The sequence below is a fragment of the Sarcophilus harrisii genome, chromosome 1 (genome assembly GCF_902635505.1).
Source record: "Sarcophilus harrisii chromosome 1, mSarHar1.11, whole genome shotgun sequence".
NCBI lineage: Eukaryota > Metazoa > Chordata > Mammalia > Dasyuromorphia > Dasyuridae > Sarcophilus > Sarcophilus harrisii.
Window position 1 is genome coordinate 253,540,470 of NC_045426.1, and position 27,884 is coordinate 253,568,353.

Here is a 27,884-nt window from a genome sequence, read left to right on the forward strand (position 1 = left end):
CCTCCAGGGGTGACGCCCTCATCACTCCACACCCCACTCGTTTTCCTCCTCCTCCCTCTCGCTCTTTCCTTCTCTTTCCCCTTTCTTCCTCCTTCTCCAAGCGCTCGCTAAGGGACGACCCCTGACTGCAGCACCGCCACAAGGGCAAGAACCCCACAGGGCTAGCCTTCAAGGGATCCCCAAGTCTCAAACTTCTAACCTATAAAACGAAGCGGCTGTATTTGAATGGCCTCTAAAGTCCCTTCCAACTCTTAATTAGGGTCTCTCCTGGTTTTCCCTCTTCCCAGGCTCTGCCCTTCCCGAAGCCCCAGCTCTGAGCGCCGGCGCACTAGGGATGCGGAGTGCTACGGAGACGGGAGACCTCCGCGGCGTCCTAGAGAGGCGGGGAGAGGGCCCCGTAGGGAGGGCGCGCCGCACGCACGCACGCACGCACGCACGCACGCCTCGCCTGCTCTCGGCCGCGGCGCCGGGCCTCCCTTCCGGCGGCCCGCGGCGCCGTGCTCCTCTTCTGGCTCGGGTGAGTGTGAGGCAGCCGGGAGGGAAGCTGGGCGGCGGGGCGGGGCCGGGACCCGAGGATCCCAGCTCCCCGCCCTTCGCGCCCCCCTCTCGCAGGGCTGCCGGTCCGATGCCTCGTTTTCTGTTTATATTCGGAACTGATCCGGACCTCCGACTGCCGACGCCGCCCACTATACTGAGGGGGAGCCGAGGCTCGGACTGGAACCCAGGACTCCCTACCCCGGGCCAGAGCGTTGTCTTCGGAACCCAAGCCCGCGGGCGCTGGAGGGGGAGGGGAGTCGGGGAAACGGTCTCTGTTCTTTTAGCTTTAACTGGAAGTAGTGTTTATGTTGTCATTCATTTGGACTAGGTGCGGTGTTAACGTTTAAAAGTAAAGTGTTCTGCCCCTCCCCCTAACTCTACCAACCACAGGCAAGACAGTGGAACTTTTTTTTTTACAATCTTTTTTTTTTTTTTTTTAATTTAATAGTCTTTTATTTACAGGATATATGCATGGGTAACTTTACAGCATTAACAATTGCCAAACCTCTTGGAACTTTTTTTTTTTTTTTATTCTTTTAGTACTCTTAAAAAAAAATAAACATTTATTATTTATTTTTAATTTAAAAAAAATTTAAGTTCTCAATTTGGAAAAATATTTTCATTAGGAAACAAAATAATAGGAACCACAACCCTCTCAGTCTCTCAGTCTCACTTTGCCGATTGTTTTATGCTACTGCCCAAGCCTGGTAGAGAGCAGGCTGTGAGCTCTGGCACTGTCAAGAATTAGGATCGTTTGAGTAAACGCTTTCCTGTCCTAGGGTCTTAGTTTTGCTCTTTTGTAAAAATTGATGGCGTTGGATGAGATGACGAAAGCTGACATTTATAGAGTATATAGAATATAGTTAGATATTATTTCTCATAGCAAGCCCTCTCGGTAAATAGATACTGCTATTATTCTCGATTATCCTGGTGAGGGAAGTGATCAGATTTATTATTGCTAAGTCTCTAAAGCAGGGTTTGCTATCGGGTCTCCAAGTCCAGCGTTCCAGATCTTTATCACCTTGTGTCTGCTAGAAGGAGGGGATCGGTAAAGTACTTTCTTACTCTGATGTTTTCAGTTTCCCCCCCTGTATTTCAATATGTTATTTATTTATTTATTTATTTTTTACGTTTCCCTTTATGATTTCGTCTTCCTTTGAGTTCTTAACAATTTTTTTAAAACTTGACCTTCCGGGTGATTTTCATTCATTTAGTGACATTTTTCTTTTTTTAAATGTATGTATTTACTTAAAAGATAAATGCAAAATCAGAAGAAACGAAGGAAAAAGAAAGACATAAAGGAAAAAGAAATTAGTCATATGTCCAGTACTTTAGGAAGGATTCAAAATATGTAACAATAAATTTTTACTTGAAGAAAGCTTATGTAATAATAGAAAACATTGTATTCATAATTATCCATCTTTTCTTTGCTTCTTTATAGATTTTTTTTGTCCTCTGATGTGCACTTTTTTACTTTATTTTTCTTCCTTCCTCCCACCTCCCCAACAGGCTACAGTTAATCTATCTATACCTATATGTATACACACATATACACATATATGTACACTTGCAAATATACACACGTCTCCTGGTAAATTTTATCACAATTTTGTTCAGTTTCGATGCCAGAGGTGTGACAAACCTTAGACACCATCCCCTCCAATCCCCTCCTTTTATAGCTAGGGAGACAGACTTGCAGAGGTAGAAAAGACTTGTCCACACAAGAGAACTGGAACTCTTAAAAAACTAAATGGAATAAACATTTATTAAATCCTTTATATATGCAAGGCACATACTGGGGAGGAAGAAAGTTTGATTTAGTACCCTGTTCCTGAGATCTTTGCCCAGTAATTTTTCCTCAGATTTTCTTGGAGTACTTGTTCTGGAGCTCTCCTTTGTTATAACTGTAACATCCATTATTTGTGTATGGGTTGTTTCCCCAGTGGATTGAAAACTACTTCAGGATATTTCTTGTCATTTTTGTCATCCATGTGATTACCAACAGTGCCTTGCACCTACTATGTTTAATAATTGCTTAATTGAACTGGGAAACATGACATACATAAATATGATGAATAAATGACAGATAAGACAGACTAATATATGATAAATGCATTATAGAGATGCTAAACAGCTTGGGAGAAACTACAGGTGAATGGCTTGAATCACTTGGCCTTATAACTGCTATAGCTTACTGGAAAGCCCACTCACCCTGAGGGGAGATGGCCACAGTAGCAATAACATCCACAACTGCAATTTTTTTCTGAGCTTCCTTGGCCTCCTAATGGTAACCCTCCTCTGGAATCAATTCTCCTGTTCTCTTTGATAGGCCAGAAACCATAATGAATGAATCTCAGTACAATCCTCATTCCCCTGTCACCTGCAGTAATAGGCTAGGTTGTAATTATTAATAGAAGTTACATAAGTCTTGCTTCTTCCAATCTGCTGGCTTTGGGAGGGAGGAGAGGGGGGGAGAAGAGAGCAGGAACCTCAGCAACACGGAACCTGTGAACTTCTTCCCTGGAATTTGTCTTTAACCAAGAATTCAGATCTTTGTTTTTCCTTTATTCCTCCCAAACTTTTTTCTTCCTGAAGGTGAGGCAGAGAAAAAAATAGCCAACAGGGAGGACAATCCTTTTTCCACTGAAGAAATTCTTTTTCTCTATTTGATTACATCAAACATTTATTGAGCATTATAGCTAATTTTCTGTGTTGTTCCTTTCCCTCTCTTCTGTATCTTATCTCCCTCCCCCCAAAAAAGTCTTAAATGTTTTAATTTGCAGGCCTATCTTTTTGCCTGTCCTTGGAGAAATCTATTTAGACTTAGGCAAGTTACTGTAGCTCTTTCCTTTTGAGTTTTCCTGTCTATAAAATGAGGATTTAGAATGGCTATTTAAGTCTCTTTCAACTCTTTGTGTCTGGTTCAAATAAGAATAGAGTCCTTGGAGTAATTAAAACTTGAAAGCTGAGCTGTAGAATCTTAGATCTAGAAGGAACCTTAGAAATAGACCAAACCTCTTGCTTCATACATTGACAGACTAATTTAGAAAAGTCAAAGGACTTGCCCAAAATCACATGGAATTAGTGGCAGACCTGAGAACTTAATTCCATAATTCCTAGTCCTTTATTCTTTCTTTATCAGAATATGCTTTTATGGTTATTTTAATGTAGCCAATACAACAGGATCACAGAAGGGAGCTCCCCAGAGTTTGTTGTATCATCTAATTTAATTATTTTCCTAAATTTCTATTGCTAAGTTTCTGTGATTCTATTCCTGTGTATAATATATCCTCAGAAACCAGGTTCTCTTAGAGCAGATCACTTATATGACAGTTGATTTAATCTGCAAAGCTCAGATTTGACAGTTGAAAGGAAACTTTTGCTTCCATTATCTGAAAGCCACTTAACACAAATTGACTTGGTAGAGAGAGTGGTGGGTGGTAAGATGAGAGTGCCCTTCTTGGTATTCTGTGTCTATTAATGGTGCTATTTTTCACTTTGAGTCAGAATATCGAAATTATCTTTGATCCCCTCCATTCCCTTGTCCTTCACATCCAGGAAGTCATCAAATTCTGTTATTTTTTAAAACACTTTTTTCATTTGCTTTTCCTTAGTGTCGTTGCACAGATCCTCATGCTTATTAGTAATATTTTAATTACTAAAGTTCTTGCCTCTTGTCTCAATCCACCTTCTAGTCCATTCTCTAACACTATTGCTATAAATTTATTATTGTCTCTATTGCTTACTGAGTCAAATTCAGACTCCCTAATCTAGCTCTGAAGCTGTCTCTTTCCTTTCTTTCCTTATTTACCAGCATTCTCCTAGAGGAATGCTATCTTTGAGCTAAACTGGATTGCTTAGCCTTTGAAATATGCTATTCTTTCCAACTGGAGCACCTTCAAATCTTAAAAGTCTACTTGCCCTTTAAGTTTAGTCTCAGGCACAGCTCAAGAATCTTCTTCCTGCTAGAAGTGATCTTGCTCTCTTGAATTCCTCCGTGACTTTGTACCTCTTTTGTGGCCCTTGTCACATACTATCATCTTTTATAGTTCTTTATAATTATATTTAAATTTATTTCTTCTATACTATTGTGAATCCTTTGTGGACAGTCAGTCATATCCTTATGATATGAAGACTGAATCAGTTTAGAGTATAGACAGCTTTGACTTGTTATTAACATATTAGGTTCAACCTGCTGGGCCAAATTTGGGTTAGCATGAAGTTCCCCACCTCCAGAAGCAGGTACAGTATTGGCTGGTTTGTAGCATACCCACGTTCTGGTTTTGTTTGTTGGTTGGTAGCTATGCATTGGGAGATAGAAAATGGAAAAACGAATTTGGTAAAAGAATATTACTCATAGATCTTGTGGGTGATGTGTAGGTGTTCCATATTTTTTAATAGTCAACAAGCATAATGATTGGATAGATCCAGACTCTTCAAATGATATCTATATGCTTTTATTTTGGTTTGGCCCATGAAGTTGCCCCTTTCCTTGGATCAGGGTTTTTTATGAGGTGAATTCTTTAGCAGTTGGGGAAACCTATAGCTGCTACAGAATAATGTTTTAAATATGCAAAATAAAATAGATAGGATTCCAAAGGAAACCAATTATATCGAAATATAGTTCTCAAAATTAAAAAAATAAATTCATGGACCCAAACTTAAGAACCTCTTCATAGACATGGTGTAATTCTTTTTTGCTTGTGGTAACTTGATAAAAATAGATCAGAGAATGAATTCTCCTTTGAGAGGACTGTTGCTACTGTGACATTCTTGGAATTGATCTCTTATGGTAGAAGGAATTTGGGAGTCTGTGCACTACTTTATCAGTTTTCTAAATTGTCACCCTATCGTAGGAGATTGAAGATATTGACAAAGCCATCGTCAGTGTGGAAAATCTAATAACAGAAAATTACCCAAAATATTCTAAGGGCATTGTGGGTCTTTCCCTATTCTTTTACCTTGTATGAGTTTATTCTCATTTCCTATAATATGCCCCAGAAACGATATCTGTGGTGTTCTTCTTTTATATAATATAAGATTGTTCTCTCTGTGAGCAGGTTTCTTGGGGAGGTTTTCGGAGGCAGCCTTAGTTTCGGTTCAGAGTAATAATCACTCCAAATACAGCCAGCTGATAAAATCCAAACGTTTATTTCTCCAGGAGCTATTGCAGCTTTGTCCTTTGCTTCTGCCTCTGCTTTCTTTAGCCTCCAGCCAGCACAAAGATGGAAGATGGAATGAATTTGACTCCACCTTCAAGAGTGGGCTTGTGGGCTTCTGAATCTCCCAGAGTGCTCTGTATCTGTCCCAGAGTGCCTCTGTGTCTGTCCCAGAGTGCCCTTTAGCCCTGAGAGCTTCTTGCTTATATGAACTCTCTAAAGGTGTGAACACAAGCATTGTTTCTATCAGTTCCACTTAGTACCTTGTTTCAAGTTCTGACCCATAACATCTCCTTGTAAGATCAGATAAATCATACTGAACCATGCTAAATTAGATAATTATTGTCTCTATCAACTCTAATGAGTTAACACTTTGTAAGGATTCCAAAGGGTATCTACTCTTATTCCCATTCCTCTTTTAATATTTGGAAAAAGCTCTTGGTATACATGATTAAGATCAAGAATGATACAGACTTAACTGAGTATGCTTCTTGGTATTCCAGGAATAAACTAAGATGTCACTTAGTGACTAGACTGCCACCTTGCAGCCCAGTAGGTCTTGATTTTATTAACTTCTGGAAGATTGCCAGAGTGTTCAAAATCTGAAGGGTGTTATGTACTATGACTTAAATGCTTCTGTTTAGTCTAGATGGCTATTTCTCTATACAGCACCCTATGTTTTGCAGATAAAATTTAATGTAATTTTAAAGTTCATTTTGATAAATATTCCAACCCAGGTCAGTTTTTAGAAGGTCAGATATTAGAGAAAAGGGGAAACTAGTCTCAGATAGTGGTCATATTCTGCACTTGGTTTTTAGGATGCTGAACCTCTGATCTACTTCTAGGATCTCACTTCTGATGAATGTGCTGGTCCTAAGGTACCCTGATGGGGAAGGAGGGTCTAGTTCAGAGAGGGTTCTGTGGGGAATGGTATTCTTTGAGGTAGGCCAAACCTCCCTCTTGGCAAGTGACTCCCAAGTTACAGGCATGGAAATATACCCATAAAGTATCACAACTTCTCTGATGCTGTTGGCAGAAGAGAGCAGGTATGGTGGTACCTAAAATGTCGTAGGAGGTTACAGAAACCACACAGGAGCCCTAAAATCAGCAGTCTTCCCTGAGTTTGAGTGTTGGTGGTAGCATCCCCAGATCTTCATGTTCTGAGGAAGTCAGCCAGTTCAATGGCAGTCCAGCCCAGGAAATCTCTGGGAAGTCTCCAGCCCTGATTGCCCAGTCCTTGCTTTTCCCTGCTGTAACCCATGTTCAAGCTCAGCTTCTTAAACTGTAGTTTGAGACCCCACATGAGATCTTGTAACTGAATGTGGAAGAAATTGTAATTTATTATCAGTAAATGTTTGATTTGATTGCCTATACCTATATATCCAGGATCACGTAAAAATGTCTTGGGTGACAAGGGTCTGTGAGTGGAAAAAGTTTAAGCTCTGCTCCAGAACATGATTCAAATTCCTTAGCATGACATTTAAAATCCTTCAAAATTTGGTTCTGATTTATTTTCCATATTTTTTTCATATAACTCTTATTTAAATTGTGTGTGTTAGTTAGATTAGCCTACTTGCTGTTCCAGAGGTGGGAAATCATCTTTTGCCTCTGTGCACATACAAGCTGTGTCTCATGTCTAGGAGGGGAATGCTGTCTCTTCTTACCATTGATCTTTCAAATCCTTGTCTTCCTTCAAAGATAAATTTGGGTGCCACCTCTAGATTCACATTTCCTGATCTCCCTGGCTAATTTTGTTTTGGTCTTTATATCCCTAGCATCTAATATGTTCTAGTTAATGTTCTTTCCTCCCTCAAATTATCTTGTACTTATCTGTTTATATATATGTTATGCCTTTCAGTAAATCCTTGAAATCATAGACTTTTTATTTTGTTTTGTTTTTGGATCTTTGCCACATAACACAATGTCTTATACCTGGTACATGATTAATAAATGTCTATTAAATTAAATATTGGGGGTTGGGATGGAAATTTGCCTAATAATTATTGTGATGCTATGGAAATAGATGACATTTCAGTGAAATATTGTATAGAGGGAGAAGAAAGGAGAGCTGAAAACTGGACCTTAAAATAGGTTAATATTTAGGAAGTGAGAAAAGAAGGGTAAGACAGTCAAAGAATAACCAGAGAGAAAGCCCAGCTGAGACAGTTTCCTGAAACCAAAGTCTCATTTTAAAAGTCAGTCATTATTTTCAAGTGGGGAATATCCCCATCTTCTGGACTTCTAGGGAATCACCATAAATGTTTTTGTTGTATTTAGCAGTGCCTGGTTTAAATATGTCCCACTTATGAGTATGAATACCATCCCAGGAACAAAGACCCTCCATTAGCATCTGTTTTTTATTTTGTCATTTTCTACTGAGCTTAACTTTAAAAAAAGAAAGAAGGTGGAAGCAGAGGAAAGAATGTTTATTGCTGCCTGCAAAAATCCTTAGGAAATCTCATATGGGCCCTGTTTACTTCACTAATAAGAGGTTATGAGAAAAACTGAGACTCCATTGTTTCTACAATATGCTAGGAAAGAATAGAAACTGCGTGAAACCACAGGTGGTAGTACTGGAAAGTTAAGAAAGCAAATCAGTCTCAAGACTACTTTGAAGGACTTCTGAAAAATGCTATCCATACCCAGAGAAAGAACTGATTGTGACTTAGTACAGGACTGAAGCATATTTTTTTTTTTTTAAACTTTATTTTTCTTGAGGGTCTTTTTTTCTTTCTTTCACAGCATAACTTATGGAAATGTTTTGTATAATTTCACATGTGCTTTCTCAATGAAAGAGGATGAGTGTGGGGAGGGAGGAAGGGAGAGAAATCTACAACTCAAAAGTTTTTAAAACAGATGTTAAAAATTGTTTTACATGTAACTGGGGAAAATATATATATATATATATATATATATATTTTTTAAGAAAGTAGATCAATCTTTGGCACCTTTAAAAGAAAAGAAAGAGTATGTCAGGGAGTTAAGCCTATGCTGAGAAGTTTTTGAGTGTTTAAACCAGAACCCAGCCTTCCACAGTCTCTTATCTCTCATCTAAACCTGTTCTTTTGGAGCCATTACTAATGTCTGAGATTCCAGTGCTTAAAGGGTAGGAAAAGAACAAGATGAGACAAGAGACAAGATTTTTATCCTATTAACAATGATTTGGATCAAGGGTACATGTAGTCCTGAAATAGGGGACTGAATACATTTTTTAAAATTGCTAATCTATCTTGCCCTTGATTCTGTCTTTTCCAATCTTCTTTTAGACCTTGCTCCATCTAGTACCTTCTTCACCTATATTTTCCTCCATATTTTATTTTTCTACTGACTCCTTCTAATTCCCTCAAATTGTTTTTCTTTCTCTCCTATCCCTTTCACTGTTAAACATTTTAGAAAGACTAAATTTCACTTGCTTCCTTATCATTCACTGACCATTTTACTTCTCTTACAAAAATACCTCCAGAGATGCCTTTCTGATAAAAACACTAAACCCTCAGCCTTACATTCAAGTCTTTCAGAAATCTGGTTTCAACCTACTTTTCCAGCCTTTTCTCATATTACACTTTGACATGCTTTGCACTTCACAGTGCTATTCCTCTTGCCTGGAACAAGAAGCCTCCACATCCTTCCCCCAAGAAGCCTTTTCTGTCTTAAAATCTTCCATGGTTTTCCAGGGTCCCCCTCACCCCCATAAAATTCCTCCTTTAAATTACTGTGTGTTTTCTTAACTTTGTATATATGGTATTCCTTAATTGTATGTAAGACTGAAAAGCAAGGAGCTTTTTTTTTATTTTTTCTTTTCCCTTTTCTGTCCCTACAATTGGTAGGCACTTAATATCTTCATTTTCATTATCTCTTATCTGCTTCTTCCTTGCTATTTACAGATATGTTCAGGTCTTCTCTATCTCTTCATTTGACCTTTTCACTTCCTCAAAATAAATTTTTTCTCTTTTCACAGTCAAACTAGAAAATGACTTATAGGTTCATTACTTTTACTTCCTTACTTGCCACTTCTCTTTAAAAAAATGTTTTATTAAGATTTTTTAAGATTATTTCCCAATTACCTCCTCCCTCACTAGAACAAAGAATAAAGTTAATGTGTAGGCCACAGAGGATTTCACACTTGGGAGTTTACTACTTTCCCACCAAGGGGAGGTGGCTGTGTTTCAACTTTTGTTCTCAAGATTCAAGATTGGTCAGAGCATTTAATGGCATTTTAGCATTACTTCCTTCATAATTCTTGAAATACAATTTCTGATCCCACCACTGACCAACTGCTTTTTTCCTGGTTATTAATGATTTTTTAAATTGTTAATTCTGATTCTTTTCTCAATTCTTTTTATTTCTTGACCTTCCTGCAATTTCATTCCTGTTGACCACTCCCTCCTAGAGACTCTCTTTCCTTGGTTTTCTTGGTCTTTTCTAGTTTTCCTCCTGTCTAATTTCCTTCTCAGTCTTTTTTGCTGTATTGTTGTCTATGTTTTCCTAAAACTGGCCGTCCCCCAGAACTCTGATCTAATTTATTTTTTCCCTTTAACTCTTTCGGTGATCTCATCAGCTTGCAAATTTCTCCTACCTCTATTTATCTGGCCCTATTTTTTCTCCATTTTCCAGTGCTGTATCACAATCCACGGGAATATCTTGCAGTCATTTCAAACTGAAGAAAAACTAACTCTCTGAGAGGTCAGATGACAAGCCCCAAAATAGACAAATTTTGTATTAAAACTTGGCCTAGAACTTAGGTCTCTTAAATTACAGGGCCAGTTGCTGTTTGAGGGTAAATGTGCAAGATATTGTGGTATTTAATATTTCTTAAATCTTTTGTAAAGTCCCCAGTGCCTATTTCCTTTTACTAAAGCTGATCCTCATCTTTCTCATACTTTAAGTCTTCCTCATACTTAAGTCTTCTTCATTCTCCTAGTCTGTCATTTCTCTTCTTCACTGAGTGCTCTCCCAGACTGGGAGGTATCCATAGTAATTTCTTTGATAACATCAAGACTACAGAATTCCTCATTTGTTTAGTCATTCAGGCTAATTCCTTACCCAACAGAATGCTAACTCCTCCCATCTGTTTCTTTCTTTCATCCAGACCATGGAATGTTTCTGCTGATTGGGTCTACTCAGAATTTGGAACTGGAAGGAATCTTTGAGATCACCTCATTTTAAATAGGGAGGGAATTGTCATGAGGCAGAAAGGATTAGATTTGGTTAACTTCAGAGGACAATGGGAGAAATTGCGGAGAGATATTTTAGATCAGATATAAGGAAAAACTTGTTATGGTTCAGTTGTTTCGTTTGTGTCTTTGTGATCCCATATGAGGTTTTCTTAGGAAAAATACTATAATAGTTCAGTATTTCATTCTCCAGTTCATTTTACTGGTGAGAAAGCTGAGGTAAATGGGATTCAGTGACTCTCCCTGGGTCACATAAGTGTCTGAGGTCAGATTTGAATTCAGGGAAAGGACTCTTCCTCACTCCACCTTGCTTCCCCAAACAAAAATTTACTCACAAAGTTGTTCCAAAGTGGAATATATTATCTTTGGAAATGAAAGAAATTAATATTGTACAATTATATTAATAACTATTAATTTGTGATTCATCCTTCCTATTTTTGTGAAGACCCCACTCCTGAAAAGGTCATTTCCATCTCTCAAGGGTATAACTGAATTGGTTATTTATTTCCTGACTCTGAGGCTTCTACCTGAGTTGGGACCCTCACTTTTGTTTATAGGATTAACAAAGTATGGGGGCTGGGATTCTTTTATTTATAGAATACATAAAAGAAAGGGAACTTATTTATAGAGTAAATGAAAGAAAGGTTACTCTGGAAACAAAAGCCAGCCCTTGCTAGAGACTTGTCTCCTTGTGCTTGACCCACCCTTCATTAGAGTTTAAGGTGATCCAGCTCATTAAGGAGAAAACTAGCCAGAGAGGTCCAGATTCCATGAGGTGGCTGAGTCACACAATCTAGCTATGTTCTCAGTGGGAGGTATAGCCCATCTCATTAAATGTCCACCAATCAGGATCAGTTTCCCATGTCTGGGGAGTTCCTTGTCAAAAGGAACACAATTGATTTAAGTTATTTCAGAGTTTACCTTAGAGTGTTTAATTATCAAGAGAAACCATTAACCATCAATTTATTGATTATTGGCTATCTTAATTAATAAATTGATTAATAAGACCTGGAGGAGACCTTACCTCTTGGAATTTTATTTACAATGCTAGAGGTCTTTAAGACAGGGCTGAATGACTACAAATTGATACTATCTCACTTTAACTGAACCCTTCCCACTGTATAACAGTCCTGTTATTCTTAATCTAGTCACTTCTTAGCATATTTCACAGAGAGACTGTGTCAGACACCTCCTTGTCTTCCATCCTTTGACTGACTGCCACTCAGTCTGTTCCTCAGCTCTAGACCTTTCTAGGAATTTACCTATATTCTCTATCTTGTCACAGGAGAGGTGGCATTCCTTGCCAAGGGTTGCTTCTGTACTCATACTCTATTCCATTCCCTTCTGTCTTCTCCAGGCCCTTTATAAATTTTCTTTTCTTTCCTTTCATCTTTTATCTTTCCCTCTCTACTGGCTCCCCTTAGCAGTGTATGAAAGATCTCTTCTGGCTTTTATGGACTTGCACAATCCTGTTGGGTACTACTGGGGCACTTTGTTAGTAGTTGTGGCTGTATGGATGTACTTCCCCAGTGAAGAAGTTGTTCATTGGATCCATGAGAGCCAGACATGCACCCAACTTTGCTGATATGGATTATTGTGATAGCCTCCTACCTAATTTTCTTTCCTCCAGTCTTCCCATTCCCTAACAAATAAAATATAAATCCCTTAGCCCAACCTTCCGAAGTTTGACTATAAACTCCTTCTATAATCTTTCTTCATACTATACCCTTTTATTTATTCTGTGTTCCAGACAAACATTCTCCAAACTTGTTTCATGTGTGCTTGATTCTTTGCCTTTGTTCATGTTATCGTTTGTGCTTAAAATACCTTTTCTTTCTTCTTTCTTCCTGCCCAATTCTCCACGTTCAACCCACCTGTCAAAAATCTAAGCTCTTTTAAGACTCTGCTGAAATGTTAAATGCTTCTTTTATAAAGTCTTCCGTGTCTTTCTAAGCCATCTGTAAATGCTTTTTCTTTTTTGAATCCTCAGAATTCTGTACTTGACTTAAGCATTTCTAATTTCTATTAATTTGCATTGTACACTCCTTTTTTCCCCTAGTAGATTCCCCCTCATGACCATAGAGACTCTTATTCATTCATCTTTGAATCTCCCCTACTATCCAATTCTTTGAATCTTATAAATGCTTATAGATATTTATTAAAATCAACTGAATTTAATTCCCTGATATTTTTGTTCTTTAACGTGTTAAATATCAAATATTTTCATTATTTTACCTCCAAACATTTTATGTTTTTAAAAAATGTTGCTTATTTTCCCATCCTGATTTTTCCATAGACGCATGCTAAAATGAAGAAATGGCAGCTCTTCAAGCAACAGAGTCCCCTCCTGGCTCGGCTTCTCTCAGCTGTTCATCATTTGAGACACAACATGTTAACAGAATGGTGTTCCACGATTTCCATGAATCACAATCCAGTACTTCATTTATTCATTTGTTTGTTCAGCAAGTTTTTATTGAGTTTCTGACATATAGGCTTGTTAAATGTAACTCTCTGGTGGGCACCAAAGGTGATTTAAAGAATTCTAAGAGTTTCTGCCTCCCAGGGATTTATTTGTCTAGCTGGGCATATTCCAAAAGCCTGACTCTGGTGACTAATTAGATAAAATGGATGAAGTCAAGGGAATAGTTAAAGATCATGCTGAAGTTTTGAACCTGTGTTATTGGAATAAATGGTTATGCACTGATTGAATTAGGAGAGATGGTAAGGAAAGCACATTTTGAGTTGAGTTTGGAGTGGTAATAGACAAATAGCTATGTTCTACAGATATTCTGGGGGCTTTATTGAAATATCTTTTGGGGGCTTTATTGAAAGTTTGTGATTGGTTTGCAGTACGGATTTCACTTTTATCAGCATAGACGTAGTAGTTGAAGATGGGACAAAATTTCTAAAGAAAGTGGTGTGTAGAAAAAAAAAGGAGGCTAAGAACTAGGCCACAGAGAATGCCTGCCTGTAGAGTTGGTGGTGGGGTAGCAAGAGAGTATCGAGGTGATATAATAATCAGAGTGCTGGCCCTGGAAGTCAGGAAGACTCTTCTTCCTGAGTTCAAATACGGTCTCAGACACTTATTAGCTGTGTGGCCTGGGTAAGACAATTTTGTTGGCCTTAGTTTTCTCATTTGTAAAATGAGCTGGAGAAGGGAAATGACAAACCCCTCCAGTATCTGCCAAGAACACCTCAAATGGGGTCAGAGAGTCAGACCCAATAGTAAAATGACTGAACAGCAACAGCACAAGAGAGAAAATTGACTCATCACTTACAATTCTGAGCTTTTGTTCTCAGACTCCAATTTATTATGGCTTCTTTGGTAACCTAATCCCATAATTAAAAAACCCGTTTTTTTCTTTATATTTGTGGAGGAGATGGACTGCAGGTCGCATCCACTCATTTATTCTTTAAAAACCTAGGATGACATATCTATTGTAAATGTTTAATTGACTGTTGGGTGATTATTTTATAATATATAATGGAGGGGAGAGAAAGATAGTCACTAAATGGGGATTCCTTATTGGGATTATTGGAGGTATATTCTTATTTGTGGATCCTTTCTCACCCCTTAGCTCCATATGCTCCCAAGGTTCCCACACTTCTTCTTAAGGAAAATTCAGGAGACCAGGTGATGGCAGCAGCACCCTTGACAACCAGGTCTCAGGTAAGTTCCCAGTTTCCTAAGTGTGATCTTCACTCTGTCCCTCAGCATTTCTCTCCAGCAGTGTCCTCTCCAGGGATCCAAGTTCCAGCTCCCTCCATAAAAGGCCAGACCCATTCTTTGGGTGATAGTTACAGGCTAGTATTATTATTCCATTTATTTAGCAGGCCTGGGTTCTAATCCTGATTTACTAATTAAACTGCATGTTAGGAAGTCACTTTTCCTCTCTGATTCTCAATTTCCTCCTCTATAAAATGGTGAAGTTGGAAGCAATATATTTAGGGGAAAGAACAGTAGATCTGAAGTTAGAAGACCCAGGGTTGAATCTTGCCATTTAAAGCCTGTGTGATATAATCTTTCTGGATATCATTTTCTTCACCTGTAAAATGAATTTAGATTAGATGATTTCTGAAGTCCTTTCTTGCTCTGATTGCTATGAGCCTGTGGCTGGATGATTTTCAAGGAATCCCTTCCTGCTCTTCCTTCCCTTCCTTCTTTCCCTCTCTCCTTCTCTCCCTCTCTCTCTCCCATCACCATATAGGAAGTCTGAGGTCAAATTTGAATTCAGATCCTCCTGACTTCAGGGTTGGTACACTATCCACTATACCAACTAGTTGTCCCTTCTTTTTCTTTTTCTTTTCTTTTCTTTTTCTTTTTTTATTTAACAGCATCTGTGATTTCTTTGGTATTTGTAACACCTGGTGAAGAAGTTTTCCCAGTGCAAATTAGCTGCTTAGGGTCTTAGAACCCAACTTTTCTAATTTTTATTTCCTTTACTTCCTTTGTACTCTTTTGTTTTGGGATCCATCCTTGTAACTATCCAGTATATACTCCATACAACCTCAAAACCCTTGATTCCTGCAGATGCCCTTCCCCATCTTTCTGTTGCTGCCAACTTTGCCCATCATCCTGGGGCAGCCTGGTGGAATTATCCCCAGGGTAGCAGGACCCTGTTGTTTTAGGAGTCGGTGATGTTTGCGGATATGGCCATATATCTCACACCAGAGGAGTGGGGGCAATCTGACCCTACTGAGGGAGCCCTCTACAGGGATATGATGCTGGAGAGCTGTGGAAATGACGTCTTGTTGGGTAAGGATTCTCCCCAGTTCCACTTCACAGTTATTAACCCTATTTCTCTTTACCCCTTTTGTTCATGAATATGAGAAATTCAATATTCCATCAGACCAGGTGTCCATTAAGTGGATATTCATTCTCTGGAAGTTCAGTGGGACCAATGCTTCCTTTTGGGGCAAATGTGATAATTAATGAAGTAAACATCTCAAACATGTTTCCTTCAGTGAATGAGTGCATGAAAAGGTAATAAAAAAACTTAAGTGATATAGGTACAAATACAAAAGTGAGACTGTACCTGCCGGCTGTTTGGGAGAGACTATTTCTAATCCCTGAGAGGGGTGAAGCAGAAGGGCTTGAGAGGTCCAAGGGGAGCAAAGATTCTGGGCTCCTTCCTGAAATAGTTGGAAGGGAAAGGTCAATGTCTGAAAAAGAGAGGGGACATTGGCAGAAGGGTTGGGAGAGAAGGGCACCAGACAGCATTTGCTTTACAACCTCTGACATCATATTGGGTCTGTGAAATCAGTTGAAAGGAAAGAAGAGCCCTTTAATGTTTAATTTTACATGTTTTAGGCAGCTTAGATTTGTTTGTCCTTGTACTAAATTGTTTTTTCTCTTGGAATCACGTATTGAGTTCTAGTTCTCGTTCCTCAAGAAAAATTTAACTAGATTTGAGAAACTACAGAGAAGGCAACCATATGAATGTCATTTAGTTTATATAGCACCCTTATAATTTTTCAGAGATTCAAAAATTTGGTATTTCAAGAACTGCTGGCTCAGAGAATGTGAATCCTAAGGGAGTAACTTGTTTGCTCTCAGCATCCTGTCCAGTCTGTTATATTGCTTCAAATGATTTGCCACTGCCTGTACCTACATGCTTTTCTCATAAGAAAAAGTTCTCAGGTTTGGGAACAAGAACTGCTCTCAATCAGAACTGTATTTCAGATAGAGATGATCATAGAGCATCCCAACTCTTTGCCCACATTGAACCTATAAGTGGTGGAGCAGTTGAGTTGATGTTGGGCTCTTGCTATTCTGTTTTTAGCAGTTTCAACTTTACCATGACCTATATTTAAGGATATTGTTGATCTGCAGAAAGATTCTTTGTTGTGAAATATTAAATTTATATGTCTATCATCAGTTACCTTGAGGTCTCTCATACAGATTACAAATGTTTCAGCTACTCAATAAAACTTACATAAACTAATGTGCCAGGTAGAGGTATAAGAGATAGCCAAACTCAGCTGTCCTTCCATGCTGGCATGATGTTTACACTCAGAAGTTTGATCTCTTATGAGTTCCATACTTTTCTTCTGATGAGAGTACTGAGTAGAGACTGTTTTCTGCTAGGATGATCTAGCTGTGAACCTGGGCAAAATGTGGTTGTCTAAGACTTTTGATGGCCATAACTATGACTTAGCATGCTTGGGCCAAGGAATCCAGTGGAAAAGCCAATAATCTTTTTGCACTCTCTGCATCCCTCTGTGGCAGAATTCTATGATTTTGTAATACCTTCATTTTCCAAGGATGCATCTCTTCATTTATTTAATTATTTTTTATTATAACTTTTTATTTACAAGATATATGCATGGGTAATTTTTCAGCATTGACAATTGCAAAACCTTTTGTTCCAACTTTTCCCCTCCACCCCTTCCCCCAGATGGCAGGTTGACTAATCATGTTAAATATGTTAAAGTATAAATTAAATACAAAATATTAAATACATGCAAGGACACATCTTGACCAAAAGTTCTCATGTCTTGTCTTGGGCCTTCCCCTGAAGGGGCAGACTGTCTGCCTGCTAGGGAAAGAGATTTTCTTACCTCCCTTTTCACGTCACCACTAATTGGGATCCCTTATTTATGTCATATTTCTGGTTTTCTCAATTCATTATCCTTCAGATAATGAATTTCTATAGGACGTAGTTCCTAATATGATGAGTAGATAAAATAGAGTCAAACTGACCCCTGAACAACAGGGGTGGTGCTATACTTCTTATCACTAGATTGACTGAGGGTACCTCATTTTCTGCTGTGGAATTTTATTATAATAACTCAGCCCATTCTTCCACTCAGTAAAACATAGATTTTTCTATAACCCTGACTTCAACTCTTATATAAGTTTTCTTTGCATTCACCTTGTGTGCTATAGTTCTCATAGTCAGTGACTATTTAGGGGACTTGGAGATCCCCCAAACTAACTTTTATTTACCTCTATGAATACCCAGAGAAATGTAAATATGGGGTCAACTGGCATACCCCTGAGAAACCTTGAGCTTAGGGAACCAGGCCTAGTTGTCCTTTTGTAACCTCCACAATATCAGACCTTCCTGAAAATAGGAGACAGGAGAGTCCTAGATGCTTTTCTCTTACTCAGATAGTAAATCTAATGGCTTACTGTCTGAGATTATTTTCCTCACTCCATATTCCCTTGTCTTTCTCTGGTCCTTAGTTTTGAGAGACTCTCCTCATCTCTGAAGTATTTCCCTGAATTCTTGTTTATCACTGCTGTTTATATTTGCTTAGGAAGAGCATATAGTCCAAGATGTCCTCAGTTTACCAAAGCAATGAATCTGTTACCTGTATCTAGTAGACTAGCAAGGATTTGGCTTGAGAAGAGATGGGAACCTGGACACAATGTGCACATCTTCATAGAGGTCTACCATCAATGCTTTTCTATGAAGTTTTCAACCTCACTGTCTGGGGAAACGTTTGAGGAGAGGAATATTGTTCAAGTTCACAGTCTCCACAGTGTGACCAAATAAGTGGGTAGCCAAAGGCTGGTGTTCCAACAAAGGTGATTAAGAAGGAATAGTCAGACAAATAGGCAAAGAACCAGGAGAGATCAGTAACATGGATACCAAAGGAAGAGAGGGTATCTGAGAACAAAAGGCAGCAGAGTATTAAAATCTTCAGACAGTTGATTAAGACAAAATAGGCCATTGGATTTAGCAGTTAAAAAATTGTTGGTAAAATTCTAAGATTAGCTGTCTTCCACCTCCTTTTCTGACATTCAGATCTTCTCTGTGCTTCCACAGACTTAGTCACTCTTTTCAAGATTAAGCTTTATTTTATTTTCTAAAATGTTTTTCCCCAATTATATATAAAGACAATTTTTAATACTCACTTTAAAAAATCATACTTCCAAATGTTCTCCCTCTACTTCCACCATCTGAGGCAATAAACAATTTGATATGAGTTATTATATATGCAGTCATGCAAAACATATTTCCATATTATGTTATGAAAGAAGACACAGAACCAAAAAATCCAAACCCAACAACAAACAAAATGAAAAATAATAATACACTTCAATCTGCATTCAGACTCTATCTGTTATTTCTTTGCTTGTGGCTAGCATTTTTCATTATGAGTCCTTTGGAACTATCTTGGATTAGTGTATTGCTGAGAATAGCTAAATCATTCACAATTGATTATCGTACAGTATTGCTGTAACTATGTACAATGTTCTGATTTTGTTTACTTCACTTTGTATTAGTTCATGTCGTACAGTATTGCTGTAACTATGTACAATATTCTGATTTTGTTTACTTCACTTTGTATTAGTTCATGTAAATATTTTCAAGTTTTTCTGAAATCATCCTGCTCATCATTTTTTATAGCACAATAAGATTACATCACAGCCATATATCGCAACTTATTTAGCCATTCCCCCATTGATGAGCATCCCCTTTAATTTCCAGTTCTTTGCTCCCACAAAAAGAGCTGCTATAAATATTTTTGTACAAATAGATTCCTTTCTCTTTAAAAAAAAATCTCTTTGAGATACAGACCTAGTAGTAATATTGCTGTATTTAAAAGGTATGCACAATTTTATAGCCCTTTGGGCATAGTTATAGATGACTCTCCAGAATGATTGGATCAGTTCACAGTTCCATCAGCAATGCATTTGTGTCCCAATTTTTCCACATCCCCTCCAACATTTAACATTTTCCTTTTCTGTTGTATTAGCCAGTTTTAGCTATGAAGTGATTTAGAGTTATTTTAATTTGCATTTCTCTAATCAATAATGATTTAGAGCATTTTTCTTATGGTTATAGATAGCTTTGATTTCTTCATCTGAAAATTTCCTGTTCTTATCTTTTGATATTAATAATCAGTACAGCAATTTCTGGCTATCAGATCTTGTTTTTTTTAAATAGCTTATATTCTGCCATGCTTGACTTATTTTCTTCCCATATTCTGTGTAGTTGGCAGGACATTTTTAAGAGTTATCAAAACCACATACATGTCTAGTGAGCATAGTTTTATTTGGTTAATCTTGCTCTGGTTTCAGATAAACTCATCTCATAAGAAGGGATTATACTTCTTCCTCACTTCTCCTAAAGTTTAATATTCAGGTGAAGTGCTATCTACTCAGAGCAGTTAATCCTTTTCATTTAATTGGTTTTCCCTTATAAAATTATTATCTGGTCATCAACAAGCATTTATTGAAACTTTCAAGCACTGTGAGTACAAATACCAGCAAAAAAAAAAAAGACAGATCCTGCCTCCCAGGAGCTTCTATTCTTGTGCAGTATTATCAATTATGAAAGGAAGTTGGAGAAGAGGGGAAAAGTATCCAGGAGGCGTGGTAAAGAAAATATTCTGGGGAGTCCAGAACTGGGATCTGAGAGGATTGAAGGAATGTTTGTGGCTAGCCTATTTCCTTAAAAGAGATTTTAGGAAGAAACTGACCAGAGGACGTGGCTATATGGGGCAAAGGGATGTTTCAGGGTGAGAAAACTTTTGGAATCAAATAGTGAAAATATTTTCCTGGGTGAAAATATTTATCTGTATAAGTGTATTCTTGTAATAAAATGTAAGCTTCTTAAGGGGACTGACTGTTTCGTTATTCTTAAACTATCCCATCACTAGGACCATCTTATACCTTGAAGTTGCTTGGTAAATTTTTATTGAATTGAATTGATTTTTTTCTTTTTCCAAAGTATGGGTAACATTTTTGTTTTATCTCATTTCAGGTGATGGATCTGAGACTGAAAACATGGAGTCTCTTTCAAATTTGGAAGCTTCTGAAGATGTTGAATCAGAAGAGAAGTTATCATCTGAATTCCCAATAGCTCTTCCCCAAGGACCTGATTTTGAAGAAGCTCTTAACAGTGAATTTTATACATATGATAAGTGTAGGACTGCCTTCCAGTGGGACTCACACCTTATTCAACATGAACAAATTCAAAGGGAAGAAAAACCTTATGAATGTAATGATTGTGGAAAAGCTTTCATGAGGAGCTCAGACCTTATTCGTCATCAGAGAACACATAGTGAAGAAAAACCATATGAATGCAGTGAATGTGGCAAAGCCTTTAGACAGAGTTCAGGTCTTAGTCAACATCAGAGAATTCATAGTGAAGAGAAACCATATGAGTGCAATATTTGTGGGAAAGCCTTCAGACAGAGTTCAGGCCTTAGTCAGCATCAGAGAATTCATGGTGGGATAAAACCTTATGAATGTACTGAATGTGGAAAAGCCTTTCGGTGCAACTCAGACCTTTCTAAACACCAGGAAATTCATAGTGGATTAAAACCCTGTGAATGCAAAGAATGTGGGAAAGCCTTTAGGAGTACCTCTGACCTCATTAAACATCAGAGAATTCATAGTGGAGAAAAACCTTATGAGTGTAATGAATGTGGGAAAGCCTTCATGAGGAACTCCAGCCTTATAAAGCATCAGGGAATCCATACTGGAGTGAAACCCTATGAATGCAGTGAATGTGGGAAAGCCTTCAGTCAGACTGCAGTCCTTATTCAACATCAGAGAATTCATAGTGGGGAGAAACCATATGAATGCAATGAATGTGGGAGAGCCTTCACCAGGAAATCAGACCTTATTGTGCATCAGAGAATTCATACTGGAGAGAAACCCTATAAATGTAATGTATGTGGAAAAGCCTTCAGCCGAACCTCAGTTCTTATTGAACATCAAAGAATTCATACAGGAGAGAAACCTTTTGAATGTAATGAATGTAGAAAAGCTTTCAAGAGGAGATCAGACCTTATTCAACATCAGAGAATTCATAGGGGAGAAAAGTTTTATGCATGTGATCAGTGTGGAAAAACCTTTACTCAGAGCTCAGGTCTTATTCATCATCAGAGAATTCACAATGGAGAGAATGTTTATTAATGTAACGAATATGGGAAAGATTTTACCTGGAGCTCAGTCCTTATTGAGCATCAGATAAAAACCCTGTGAATGTTATGAATGTGAGCAAACTCTTAGCAAATTTGTGATTTTGTTCTATCCTGATATATCACAATGGAATTAGCCGTCAGATTTATGAATTTCTGGAAGTAGGAATCATGTCTTTGTAACTCATTTTATATAGCATCAAGTCTAGTGCTACTTGCAGATTGACTCTTTAATAAAGATCTTTTATATTAGTGATTGATCTAGGTGACAAATTAGGAGTGTCTTCTGGCAAATTGCCTTAATTCCACAGGAATGAAAATTTTATGAATGGATTCAATGGAAAATTAGCTCTTTAGTTGTTAGATTACCTTTTCCAGCTTTCTACAGGCCTGAGCAGGTATGTTGAGAGTAGTGGTGCCTTTCCTTTATCCCATTACAGCCACCCTAAGGAAACTAGTGGAAGCTTCCGGCATCCCTCAACTGATTAGTCTTAGGAAGGAATTTTCAGTGTTTTTCAAACCCCAAGGAGTACAGCTCTGAAGAATAGTCCTGGGTCTTATTTTTAGTTCTGCCACTTTTCTAGCTTTACGACTTTGAACAAGTTGTCCAAAGTCCTTGGCTTAGATTTCTCATTTGTTAAATGAGGTTGAGATAGCTAGATGGTGAAGTGAATAGGCCAAGCATGGCCTTAGAAACTTAGTAGCTCTGTGACTTTGGACAAATCACTGAACCCTGTTTGCTTGTTTCTTTATCTTTAAAATGAGTTAGAGAGAAAATGGCAAATCACTTTATTATCTTTGCCAAGAAATCCCCAAATGGAGTTGCGAAATGTTGGTTACAACTGAAAAACAACAAAATGAGGTTGAACAGGTTGATCTGGGTACTTGGTTCCTTCCAATTTTAAGATGTAATTATGAATATGAAGACAGAAAATTTGAAGCATAATTCCATTGTTTATATAGTATGAGGATATAATCTGGGTATTTCTTAACAAAGAACTTGTAATGGATGAACTGATAGAGATTAGGGAAGCAAAATGAAAATGAAAATTTAGACACAGCTTTCCCCCTATTTTTATTTGATTTGTCCTTCACGATCATGAAATAGCACAGAAAAGCTTTCTTTTTGGGAGAGCAATATAGGGGGAGAGTTTTAACATCAAATTTCACAAAGGGATTTACCTTTTGTGATTCCTTTATTTCATTTGGACGAATCATCTATCATCAGAACTTTCTGCAGAATTATAAATTCTCACAGTTTGCAAGGGACCATTTTACTTACATAACTGAAGGTTGAATAACTTTCTGCATTGTTTTTAACAACCTAGCACCTGCAAAAATTGGACATAATGCCAAAATAATAAGCTAATAAAAGTGGCAAACATTGAAACTATCACTTCCCTTATTCTGGACATCATACCGCTATTTAAAGTGGCTTAATATTGCATTATCTCTCTTGGGACTGCTATTGAAATATTGATCTTATAGATCCTTAACACTTCAAGGTCCTTTTCACATGAACTTTTTGGTATCCTCCATCTAGATTTATGAAGTTGATTTTTAAAGACTAACAGGGCAGCTGCAGTGGATATTGCACCAGCCCTGAAGCCAGGAGGTCTTGAGTTCAAATCTGGCCTCAGACACTTAATACTTCCTATCTGTGTTACCCTGGGCAAGTCACTTAAACCCAGTTGCCTCAGCGCAACCCCCCCCCCCAAAAAAAAAAAAAACAAAAAAACAAAACCACAGGATTTTAATATGCATCCCTTTTAAATTTCATCTTAGGTTTGACACATTCTAGCTTGTTGAGATTTTTCTGGATCTTGATTCTGTATATGTCATAATCCAATATATATTGAATATAATAGCACCAAGGGGCTGATCCCTCTTCACTTTACTAGAAACTTTTTTCCAGGTTGACAAATTAGGACTTATCACTGCAGCTACTGGAAAATAATGGATTCAATTTCTCTACTAACTCTAGTTTCCTCTAGTCTCAGTCTATGAGTCTACAATTTCTAGCTTTATGTTCTAGCCAGCAGCTGGGATTTCTAGTCACATTTATCTAGAGAGACTCAGGCTCAGAAAAGTTAAAAGTATTTCCTTCCTATTAGGAAAAAAATGTACTTCCTACTTTACTATGTACCCTGAAGTATTGGAAACTGAAGAAAATAAATAATACAAGTATATTTTCATTGTCTCAGAAAACTTGCTCTCTATGGAGAAATTAAAAAAAAAAAAAAAAAGAATGTAAGACATAAGTCTTGTGATAGTTAGGAGAAAAGGGCAACCCAATAAATTGAATAGGATTAATTCTCCCCAGAGAAAGTTGCTGTTTTTTTAAATTTAAGAATTAATACCTTCCCACAGTGCTTTTTGGTCCTGCCTATGAAATGACTTCCACTTCATTACACAGACTTAATTGGAAAATGATTTAGACTTAACATTTAATGGAATTTCATTAATGTTATTCTAGTCATATTTATTTGGTATGAGACCTAAAAGGGAATACTATAGTTCTTTAATAATTACTATAATAATTTTAACCTACAGAAAGATTTTTATTAGATTAAAATTTACTTCTAAACAGGATATTTTATCACCTTGATATCAGCATTAAGCTTAATCCCAGCAGTTACCATAAAAGAGTAAGCTAGTCTACTTTGATATCTGTTCTTTTAAAATACAGGGATTTCTTTACCTAAAACCAAAAAAAAAATTTTTTTTTTAAATTAAGATTTTGGTTGAGTAGATTCATCCCAGCTATCTTCCAGGCAATATTTTTTAGTATCGAGTGAAGTATAAAGATCAGTGTGTCCACTAAGTGCCATCAATATTAAAATACTTTTTTAAAAAAGGCATTAGGAATACAAAGACAAAGAGGCAAGAGACCATGTCCTCAAGAAGCTTATATCATCCTATTATGAGAGAGCACATATACATAATTAGGGGCTAATTCATGCATGCTCTCTGGCTTCCATTAAGGGGCTTCTAGCTTTGAACTCATACATACATCAGAATTCAGCCCTGTTAAAGGGAGTTTCCATCCCCCTTAAGAAAGGTCAGGCTTTGTGATCTATCTATATAAACTTCATGGGATGGCCACTGTATAAAATGATACAAAATACAAGGTAATTTTTTTGGAGGAAAGGCACAAAATTGGTGGTATGGTAGAAAAAGCTTGTAAAAGGTGACTCAAGCTGAACTTTAAAGAAAGACAAGAATGCTAAGTATAAGGTAAGGAAGGAGGACAGCCAGTACAAAAATTATGAAGATGGGATTATAGGGTGGGATGTATGAGGAGGAACAGGCTATTTTGGCACTACCATACAGGGCAGGACCAGGAAGTAATAACAGTGCTGAAAATATTTTGGAGCCTTTAAATATACTTTAAATGACAGGTAGAGGAGTTTTTATTTGATCCTTGAGATGGCAGGGAGGTTATCACGAAGCTGGAGAAGGGAGAGACACCTGAGTCTAGGAGTTAATATCAAGAGAAAGGTGACATGGACCTGAACTAGGAGGTAGTAGCTATGTGAACTGATGTTGATGTGAAGATGGAATCCAACTAGACTTGGCAGCTGATTGATTAGATAATGGAATGAAAGGAAATGATGACTAAAGTATGATTCCTAGGATGCAAACCTATATGACTGGGGAATGATACTGATTTCTGTTTCAGACAAGCTTAATTTGAGTCCCCACTGTAATATCTAATTGCTGATGTCCAATTGATTAAGACAGCTGATTAGATAGGACTGAGAGTTGAGGGGAGATACTAAGGGCTGGATGTGTAGATTTTGGAGTCATCTTGTAAAGATAATTTAATTCATGGGAGTTGATTAATTCACCAAGAGCATAAAATGTGTCAATTCACCAAGAGCATAAAATGTGTCAAATCCTGAGAACAGGCAGTAACTCAGTTTGATTGTTAGTCTAAGTAAATTATAAGGAAGCAGTAGGAGATAGGATAGGCTCATAATGTAAGAATGCTGATTGCTAAAGAGTTTGGACACCTGTAAGCTAAAGGGAATTGACATTTTCAATCAAGAAGGTATCAGAAGTACTACTAGATGAGACGTTAAGAGATCACTTAGTTGCTGCCCCATCCCCTCCTTAAATTGTATTATTTTGGTAGCCTGTGGCAGAATAGGCTGGAAGCGGGAGTGTGGCTGAAGCCCACACGCGCCTCCCCCCTCCCCCACCCTCCCTGTCCCCCTCCCCTCCTCCGTTTCCCCGCTTCTTGGAGCTCTGCCCCTAATGGAAGGTGCCTGGCACGGCCCGGCAGGTCAGCTGCAGCTCTGCCTTCCTCCTCAGGTTGTGAGGGCAGGGCTTTTTAAACCTTCCAACACTCTAGAAAAAAAATTGTGGCAAGTTCACCAGTTGTGACATCAGAGCTTCCAAAGTCTTTGGTTTTGTCAGTGTGGGTCCTCCCCCCTCTAGCGACCGCAGCTCTCTCTGAGTTGGCGGTTCGGCCATCTGGGCCTGGCCTAGTGCTCGGCACGGAGAAAGCAGAGCTCTTAAGGAATGCTTTTTGATTCAAGAATATGTGAAACTTATGGCGATGCCAAGGCCCTGGCGGCGAGGGAGCCAAGCACTTTTTGGACACAAAAGGCCAGCCAGAGAGTGGGCGCTGCGTGAGAACACCCCGCTGCCGCCTCCCAAGCTTCCAGGGTAAAATCTCCAGGACAAAGAGTGGGGAAGGCACCACAATACTGGAGCGGGGGGGAGGGGAGGAGGTGCGGGGGGGGAGGGGCACATCAAGACCGTCACACTGGACCGGTAAAACAACCGAGGGCGAGGGCGACGTCCAGAGGGGAGTTTCTCTGTCTTAATTACTCAGGCAAAGCTCTCGCCCGCACCCCAGGCACCGTTAGCTCAAGCTTGGCTCCCCTCTACAGAGCTGCGCCCCGCCCACTAGTGACATCACATCGGAAGAGGCCCAATAGGACGGCGACCTCCAAGCCCAGCTCCTCCCCTGCTCTGGAGCCTCCCGCTCCAGGTTCTGGGTTGCTCTTTGAGGATTTGGACCCCCTGAGAGCGAAGTGCTTTTGCTATTGCTTTAACTCTACCTAGTCCCTCTACTCGTCCTTCAAGGCCTATTTCAATTCACTAGAACATTAAGCACCTACTATGTGCTGAACTCCGTCTCTGCTTCCCAGCAGACTTTTCTGCTATGCCCTCGTAATACTGGCTACCACTAAATGGAGTTTAATTAATTTTGCACTTAAGTACCTCCTTCTTGGCTTTAAAAAATAACAGGACTGCCCTAGTATTCTGGAAAAGCAAAAAAGCATAACAATTCTTATCTGGGAAGAACTCTCTACAGCTAATATTTTGTTCCAACAGATGTTTCTTAACTGTTGTTAATCATCTGTATCCTGCTTCCCCTGCCTCTTAACTGCTGGTTAAAGCAGGTTTCTTTTCTTTTTTCCTTAAGTTTTTTATTGATATCTTTAAAAAAAAAATCACTATTCCTTCCCCTCCCAAAGAGTCATCTCATATAACAAATAGTATTTTAAAATATAAAAAAAGAAAAAATCATCACAATTAAACTAAACATTGAGAAAGTCCGAAAATATGTGCCTTTGCTAACCTCCTACCTCTGCAAAAGTATAAGGTGGGAGTATGTTATTATACCTCTTCTGAACCATTCTTCTTCTTTGTCATTATGCCACATTCACTTTTGTTTTTTATTTAATTTTTTTTGTTATGTGGTTGTTCTTTCCATTTATACTGTGGTCATTATGTATCTTGTTTTCTTTTCTTAACTCTGCTTACTTTCCTCTGCATTATTTATTTAGATCTTTCCATGCTTCTCTGTTTTCATCACATTCATCATTTCCTCCAGACCATTATATTCAGGGACCACAATCTGTTTAGCTATTTTCCAATCTCTGGGCATCTATCTTGTTTCCTATTCTTGCTATTTCACATTAACACACACAGAAGTGCTGCTATAAATATTTTGATGTCTTTTTTCAATGACCTCCTTAAGGTATAAACCCAATAATAAAGTCTCTGAGTCAAAAAATATGGACACTTTAGTCACTTTATTTGCATAATTTCAAATTATAAAACATTAATTTCTTAATAATATTTTTACTCTCACATATTTGTAACTTTTCAT

General features: G+C 38.1%; 1 protein-coding gene across 4 annotated transcripts; it reads left to right on the forward strand.

Moving 5' to 3' along the window:
• The first annotated feature begins 400 nt into the window (after window positions 1-400).
• LOC100931295 (zinc finger protein 501) lies at window positions 401-22,014 on the forward strand. 4 transcript variants are annotated; one of them, XM_031940178.1, is made up of 5 exons: window positions 401-517; window positions 13,167-13,304; window positions 14,449-14,540; window positions 15,500-15,626; window positions 20,590-22,014. In XM_031940178.1, the coding sequence occupies exons 2-5, from the start codon at window positions 13,187-13,189 to the stop codon at window positions 21,747-21,749; spliced, it is 1,497 nt and encodes a 498-aa protein (XP_031796038.1). In that variant the 5' UTR covers window positions 401-517; window positions 13,167-13,186; the 3' UTR covers window positions 21,750-22,014. The 4 variants fall into 4 exon arrangements, with proteins under 4 accessions (XP_031796038.1, XP_031796051.1, XP_031796041.1 ...); XM_031940191.1 differs by having other exon boundaries at window positions 402-517; window positions 15,402-15,626; XM_031940181.1 differs by lacking the exon at window positions 401-517 and adding an exon at window positions 1,122-1,585.
• The last annotated feature ends 5,870 nt before the right edge of the window (window positions 22,015-27,884 follow it).

What these genes read in the sequence shown, in the direction of transcription:
- LOC100931295 (XM_031940178.1), top strand. Translation starts at nt 13,187, where the DNA reads ATGGCAGCTCTTCAAGCAACAGAGTCCCCTCCTGGCTCGGCTTCTCTC. An exon ending in TTTCCATGAATCACAATCCA is followed by an intron (nt 13,305 to 14,448) that starts GTACTTCATTTA and finishes CTCACCCCTTAG; the next exon opens with CTCCATATGCTCCCAAGGTT. An exon ending in TGGAAATGACGTCTTGTTGG is followed by an intron (nt 15,627 to 20,589) that starts GTAAGGATTCTC and finishes ATCTCATTTCAG; the next exon opens with GTGATGGATCTGAGACTGAA.